We start from the raw sequence: 7,868 nt of genomic DNA, 5'->3' as shown, positions 1-7,868 counted from the left end.
ATTTTTTAGGGCTCCTCATGATAGTAAAAGAAGAAGAAAAGACATACCAAAACATGGTTGCAAAAATTGTGGGACGTTTTAAAATATTTTATATTTAATGGATTAATATCTTATGTACAAACACAAACAACATACAGGCTGCTAAGAGTCTAAGGTTTGTATCAAGTAGTAATTGGGCACTACAGAGGGAGTGGTCCAATGCTGAACCCAAGTTTAAAATTGTGTCATTAAAAACATTTTTTTTCTTCTTTTCCAAATCCTAGCAGTATATCTCTGTGACCATGTGTATAACTTTATTCGCCAATAACATCAAATGTTTTCTCCACGGTCCTCGCAGTTCTCAGCAAACATCTTTTCCTTAACCTAAAGACCAAGGAACCCTACTGTCTAGGTTTCCTACCTAAAGCCAGAGCTCCTGTCCTCTAAAGCACTGGGTTTATAAGATGGGGGTGGAGAGCCATTTGAAAACCTGATGAAAGCTCTGGTCCTTAACTTTCCCCCCAAAATATACACATCCAACAAAATTATGTGTACAATTGAGGGCTGAGGGCTAGGTAGCCCCTAAAATCCATCTAAATATAGGCTCTGGGCTCCAGGTTAAGAACTCCTTCTCTGAAGGGTTCTCTCCCCAGGATTTTGTTATTTCTCCATGAAGACAGGACTCAGGGGTTGAAGAGTGCCAGAGGCTGGGGAACAAGGCATTGATTTGGTGGTGGTGGAGGTAAGGGTGGGAGGAATGCCACAGCACCTTTACCACAGGCGAATAGAAAAGGCACCGCTGGTACGATAGATGCCCCCGAACCTGGTGAGTCCGTATCCATAGCCACCCTCTAGGCCACGCCTCCGCGTTGCCTGGCAACAGAGCTGCGCCGGGCGCACGTGGGTAAGAGGTCCACGTCCTCCCTCCCCTCCCTGGGAGCGGTGGAAACCGTCCGGCCTGCGGCAGGCTCTCTTCCCAGCTTGAGGAGACGCCGGGTCTGCGTCGGGAGTCCCTCGCCAGGGGCCGGACGACGCTGGCACGTGAGAGGCGAGGCGGAGCACCATGCAGGTGGGGGTCCCGGCCCGCCGGCGACGCTGTGGCTTGCGGCGGGGTCCTGGGCTGGGCCTGAGGATGAGCACGAATGGGGAGGGCAGCCCACAGCAGTTGGGTTCCAACATTTGTTTTTGATAAGAGCCCAATTTTGCGTGCGTCTCTGTCAAGATTTGAGAGAAATCCAAATTAACCGTAGGAGAACGCCATTTTTTCAATTCTCAAGACTTCGGTTTGTCGCCGGAGGAAGCGTTCAGGGTTGTTTGGGATTGCGTTTCACGCCTGAATCCTGGAAATCTTACTGCTGCACTGTCTCTGACTTAAGAAACAGACTGGCAACTTTGGCCCAAATATAATTCAATTTAAGTATCCTGCGCACTATCTTAAAAAAAGATCAAAACGGAACCCCTAGTAGTCGGATCTGTCTTGAAAAAGATTAGCTGTCCCTGGAGTGTCTCCTACCTGATCGCAAAAGCTCTGTTAGACTTCCATTTATTCTTTAGAGGGCTGCTCCTCTGTCTAAAGCTTCCTTATTAACCAGAAGCCTTTTGTTTCTTTTTTTAGCAGAGTAAAATTATCACTTTCCGACTTAACCGAAACAGCTTCTTCCCATTGGCTCTCTCAAATTAAAACCACTGTGATTTTACATATTTAATTTTGGCATTCGTATTTACTGTGTAATTTATTTGGATATTTTGAACATGTTACATATAATTTTTAATGGATAGTCCTTTTGTGTTAATGATAGATTCCTAGCAAGTACATTTTATCCAGTGTGTAAAAACATTGCATATTTGTCCTGATTTGCACCTGCTTTTCAAGAAATTGGCCAAAATGTAGAGAGAGTGAAGGCAATAGCATGTTAACCTTTGTTCGTTTATTTATTCATTGATTTATTCAACAGCCAGTTATTCAGTGCTTATGTTTAGTTATGAACTTGTTCCAAAACAGCTTACTATAGGGAATAAGAGAGAGACGGATATAAGTATTTATGGTATGATAAATACCATAATAGTTTTTGCAAATAGATTGTGGTGCCTATTTCTATTAGGTAAAGTTTCTCAGATAATTTCTAAAAGTGAAGAGAAGAACAGAACATAGAGCATTTACTGTTAAATCCCATTGCAACTAATTCCTAGATCAGTTAAGGGAGAGCAGAGAGGTGTGAATAAAACCATAAGAATGTCGTGTCATGAATATCAAGAAAGAGTGTTTTAACAACAACAACAAAAAAACAAAAAGACAAACTCTCTCTAATTCTGCTTAAGAGATCAAAGACAATGAATATCCACTGAAATTAGCAACAGGGAGCCATAGGTGACCTTAGCTAGAGCAGTTTTGAAAGGAGTATTTGAGGCAGAAGCCAACTTTGGAGTAGGTTGAAGAGTAAATGGGAGGTAGAAGTGGTTACAGCATGTTTAGACAATTATTTTAAGAACTTTCACTATGAGGGAGAAAAGAGAGGGTGGTAGGGAGGGTTTTTTAAAAAGTTGGTTGCTGGAATTTCTGATAGTAGTGGGCTAGGTTATTTAGACCAACTCTTCTGCTGAATACAAGTAAAAATGCTGGCTAGACTGTAAAACTTATCTCCTTAAAAGCATCAAAGAGGTGACATGATAGTAATAAACTATGAGACCAAAATTGAAGGAAAAGTGGAAAGCAGGGTGAATGGATTTCTAGAGCTCCAAAACCGCTTTTACTCTGAGGGCATTAGCAATTTGCATTTTGGTCCTGGGTATAATCACAGGGTGAGGAGGAACCAAAGGGTGTGTTTAGTCTCCCTTTAGTCACAAAGGATGGGAGACTAATAGGAGTATGAACCAGAGATAAGCTCATGTCTAGGGGAATTCAGGGAAGGTTGTCTTGACGCTTAGTGGAGCAGAGGAGAAAAAGAAAAGTAATAAAGCCTGTCCCTAAGAAGTTGTGGCCCAGGACAGTTCTCACATAGATTGCAACCTAGGTATATTGTCTAGATGGTCCAGCAAACTTCAATTACTTATATACCATAGTGCCTGTAAATGCCTGGAAGAAATAACAGATCCTCTGTGGAGGAAGACGTCTTTATTTCAGGCCTCGAAGAATTCCCACAGGTAAGTTCTCAAGGACAGCAAGCAGAAATCAGTCAAAAGTAACCAAGCACACAAGGACATGGGACCATGAGCATGAACCAACAAAAACAGACCTGCAGAGACTTCAGTTATCAGAATGATCAGAAACAGGTTATAAAACAACTATGCTTATTATGTTTAAAAAAATAAAAGAGCAGATTGAAATTATCTGCAGGGAGTAGGAGACTATAAAAAGTGACCTTAAAAATTTGATGAAGACATTTGTGTGTGCTACAATGAAAAATCTGAAAAGAAATTAAGACAATTCCATGTATAACAACATCAAAAGGAATAAAATACTTAGGAATAAATGTAACCAACGAGGCAAAAGACTTGTATACTGAAAACTATAAAACATTGCTGAAAGAAATTAAAGAACACATAAATAGGTAGAAAACATCCCACGTTTGTGGATTGGAAAACTTAATATTGTTAAGATGTCAGTACTTCCCAAAGCAATCTACAGATTCAATGTAATCTGTATCAAAATCCCAATGACATTTTTTGTAAAAATAGAAAAACCCATCCTAAAATTCATATGAAATCTTAAGAGATAGCCAAAATAGCCAAAACAGTCTTGAAAAAGATGAACAAAGTTGGAGGACCAAAACTTTCTGATTTCAAAATATACTACAAAGCTGCAGTAATCAAAACAGTGTGGTACAAACAGACAGACATACAGACCAATGGAATAGTATAGAGAGCCCAGAAAGAAACCCTCATGTGATCAAATGACTCAACATGGGTGCTAAGACGATTTTAGTGAAAGAATAGTCTTTTTTGACAAGTGGTTTTGGGAAAACTGGGTATCCACATGCAAAAGAATGAAGTTGGACTCCTAACTCACATTGTAAACAAAAATTAACTGAAAAAGGATCAAAGACCTAGATGTAAGAATTAAAGCTATAAAACACTTAGAAGAAAATATAGGGGAAATTGCCATGACATTCGATTGGCAATGATTTCTTGGATATGACACCAAAAACATAGACAACAAAAGAAAAAAATAGATAAATTGGACTTTATCAAAATTTAAAACTTTTGTGCATCAAAGGACACTATCAATAGAGTGAAAATGTAAACCACAGAACGGGAGAAAATATTTGCAAATTATCTATTAGATAAAGGATTAATATCCAGAATATATAAAGAACTCCTAAAATTTAACATCAAAAAGACAAACAACTAATTAAAAATAAGCATATGAAAAGATGCTTCACATCTACAGCATCAGAGAAATGCAAATTAAAACAAGAGACCACTACATACCTGTTAGAGTGGCCATAATCTGGAACACTGACAACACCAAATGCTGGACAGGATGCAGAGCAATAGGAACTCTCACTCATTGCTTGTGAGAATGCAAAATGGTAGAACTTTTGGAAGACAGTTTGGAGGTTTCTTATAAAACTAAACATACTTTTACCACATGATCCAGCTATTGCTCTCCTTGGTATTTACCCAAAGGGGTTGAAAACAATGTCCACACAAAAACCTGCACACAGGTGTTTATAGCAGCTGTATCCATGACTGCCAAACCTTGGAAGCAACCAAGATGTCCCTCAGTAGGTGAATGGATAAATAAACTTTGGTACATTCAAATAATGGAATATTATTCAGCGCTAAAAAGAAATGAGCTATCAAGCCATGAAAATACATGGAAGAACCTTAAATGCATATTACTAAGTGAAAGAAGCCAATCTGAGAAGGCTATATCCTGTATGACCCCAAATATATGCCATTTTGGAAAAGGCAAAACTGTGGAGACAATAAAAAGATCAGGGGTTGGCAGGGGGAGGGATGAGTAGGCAGAGCACAGAGGATTTTTAGGACAGTGAAAATACTCTGTATGATACCATAGTGAAGGATACATGTCATTATGCATTTTGTCCAAACCCATGAAATGTACATCAAGCATGAACCATAATGGGGGGCTGGCCCAGTGGTGTAGTGGTTAAGTTCATGCTCTCCACTTCAGCGGTCTAGTGTCCACTGGTTCAGATCCTGGGCGTGGACCTACACACTGCTCATCAAGCCAAGCTGTGGCGGCATCCCACATACAAAATAGAGGAACATTAGTGCAGATGTTAGCTCAGGGACAATGTTAGCTCAGGGACAATCTTCCTCAAGCAACAAGAGGAAGATCGGCAACAGATGTTAGCTCAGGGACAATCTTCCTCACATACACAAAGAGTGAACCATAATGCATATGATGGACTTTGGGTGATTATGATGTGTCAATGTAGGTTCATCAATTGTAACAAACATATCATTCTGGTAGGAGATGTTGATAATGGGGAAGGCTATGCATGTGTGGGGGCAGGAGGTACATTGGAAATCTTTGTTTCTTCCCCTCAATTTTGCTGTGAACCTAAAACTGCTTAAAATAATAAAGTCTTAATAAAAAATTTTTTTGTTACTGTTTTGTTCTGGCTTTAAATGAGGAATTTGCTTTAAACAAAGGTATCACTCTGGTGAGTGATGTTGATAATGGGGGAGGCTATGCATGTATGAGGATGGGGGTATATGGGAAATCTCTGTATCCTCCCCTCAATTACGCTGTGAACCAACCTAAAACCATTCTAAAAAAGTGGGCAAAGAACTTGAATAGACATCTCTCCAAAGAAGATATACAAATGGCCAAAAGCACGTAAAGAGATGCTCATTATCATTAATCATTACAGAAATATAAATTAAAACCACAATGAGAGACCACACCCATTAGAGTAAGCAGAAAATGACAAGTGTTGGTGAAGATGTGGAGAAATTGGAACCCTTGTGCATTGTTGGTAGGAATATAAAATGGTGCAACTGCTGTGGAAAAAATTAGGGCAGTTCCTCAAAAAATTACATATAGAATTATCATATGGTCCAGCAATTCCACTCCTAGGTATACACTCAGAAGAATCGAGAGCAGGGACTCAAACAAATATTTGTACACCTATGTTCATAGCAGCATTATTCACATTAGTCGGAAGGTAGAAACAACCCATATGTCCAACAGTGGATGAATGGATAAACAAACTGTGGTATATATTTACAGTGAAATATTATTTAGCCTTAAAATGGAAGGAAATTCTGACCCATGCTTTAGCATGGATGATCTTTGAAAATATATGCCAAGTGAAATAAACCAGTCACAAAAAGACAAATATTGTATGATTCCACTCATTTGAGGTAGCTACAACAGTCAAATTCACAGAGCCAGAAAGCAAAATAGTGGATAATAAGGCTAGGGTGATGGCTCAAGAATGGGCAGTTGTTATTTAATAGGTACAGAATTTCAGTTTGGGATGATAAAAAATTCTGGAGATGGATAGTGGTGATGGTTGCACCACAGTATGAATGTACTTAATGCCATTAAATTGTACATTTAAAAATGGTTAAAGTGGTAAATTTTATATTATTTTACCACAATAAAAAATTTTGATAAAGAGCTAAATAGAACTTCTTGAAATGAAAAACTGTAATAAAAGAAACAAAAAAATATCAATGGATAGGTGTATCAGATAGGTCAGTATAGAAATATGGAAAAATACAAAAAAAAACAAGGAGAAATCTAGCATTTTAAGTTGGCATCTCAGATGTAGAGGTGAGCGACAAAGAGGTAAAGGAATATTTGAAGAGAGGATTGCTGTGAATTTTCCAGAACTGTTAAAAGATGCCATTCTACAGTTTCTAAAAGCCCAGTAAATCCACACAGGATAAATGAAAAGAAATATATAGCTAAATACATCATGGCAGAACTGCAGAAAACTGCAAAAAAAAATCTCAAATACAGCCAGACAAAGAAAAGACAGATTATCTTCAAGAGTCTGAGATTGACAGCTTATTTCTCAACATTGGATCCAAAATGTGGTGAAACAATATAATCAATGCATTGAAAGAAAAAAGCTACATTCAGAAAAATTATTTTTATAAAGACAGCAAAATAAAAACATGCCTAAGGTAACTGAGAGAATAATGCAATAGCAGGTCCTGACTAAAGGGAATTCTCAAGGTTGTACTTCAGGCTGAAAGAATGTTTCCAGGTGGAAGGCCTGAGATTCAATAAGAAACGAAGAAGAAAGTGGTAAATAATGTGAGTAAATCTAAAGAAACATTGACTAAATATAATAATATTAATAATGATAATGTATTGTTGGGCTAAGAAAAAATATAGAAATAAAATATGAGTTACATAAGAGTAACTATTATGGTCTGAATGTCTGTTTCCCCCCCAAAATTCATTTGTTGAAATCTGATCCCCAATTTGATGGTATTTGGAGGTGGGGTCTTTGGGAGGTGAAGAGGTCATGAGGGTCGAGCCGTCGTGAATGGGATTAGTGCCCTTTTAAGAAGAGGCCAGAGAGCTAGCTCACTCTCTTTCAGCCATGTAATGCTACAAGGAGAAGCCTGCCATCTGCAACTTAGAAGAGGATTCTCACCAGAACTCAACCATGCTGACACTCTGATCTCACACTTCCAGCCTCTAGAACTGAGGGAAATAAGTTTCTTTTCTGTTATCTGTAAGCCACCCAGTCAATGGTAATTTGTTACAGCATCCTGAGCTGACTAAGATAGTAAAATATAAGTTGGAAAAGGGGTAAATGGAATTGATGTGTTATAAACATAAGATAAGCAGGACCAACAGAGAGCACAAAATAAAATGGTAGATTTAAACTTAATATATCAGTATTTACATGGAACGTAAATGGACTATATGCTCTAGCTAAAAGACACAGACTTTT

At 38.4% G+C, this 7,868-nt stretch overlaps 1 protein-coding gene across 1 annotated transcript in view; it reads left to right on the top strand.

Moving 5' to 3' along the window:
* The first annotated feature begins 978 nt into the window (after positions 1-978).
* PDCL2 (phosducin like 2) overlaps positions 979-7,868 on the top strand; it is a 40,186-nt gene continuing 33,296 nt past the window's right edge. The window contains exon 1 of the mRNA XM_058547113.1: positions 979-1,048. Coding sequence (XP_058403096.1) covers positions 1,043-1,048 — 6 coding nt within the window. The 5' untranslated portion in view covers positions 979-1,042. The remainder of the gene's footprint in view (positions 1,049-7,868) is intronic.

This window comes from Diceros bicornis, chromosome 8, assembly GCF_020826845.1.
Source record: "Diceros bicornis minor isolate mBicDic1 chromosome 8, mDicBic1.mat.cur, whole genome shotgun sequence".
Lineage (NCBI taxonomy): Eukaryota > Metazoa > Chordata > Mammalia > Perissodactyla > Rhinocerotidae > Diceros > Diceros bicornis.
The sequence above is the reverse complement of the archived record's forward strand: the minus strand, read 5'-3'. Positions and strand labels throughout refer to the sequence as shown.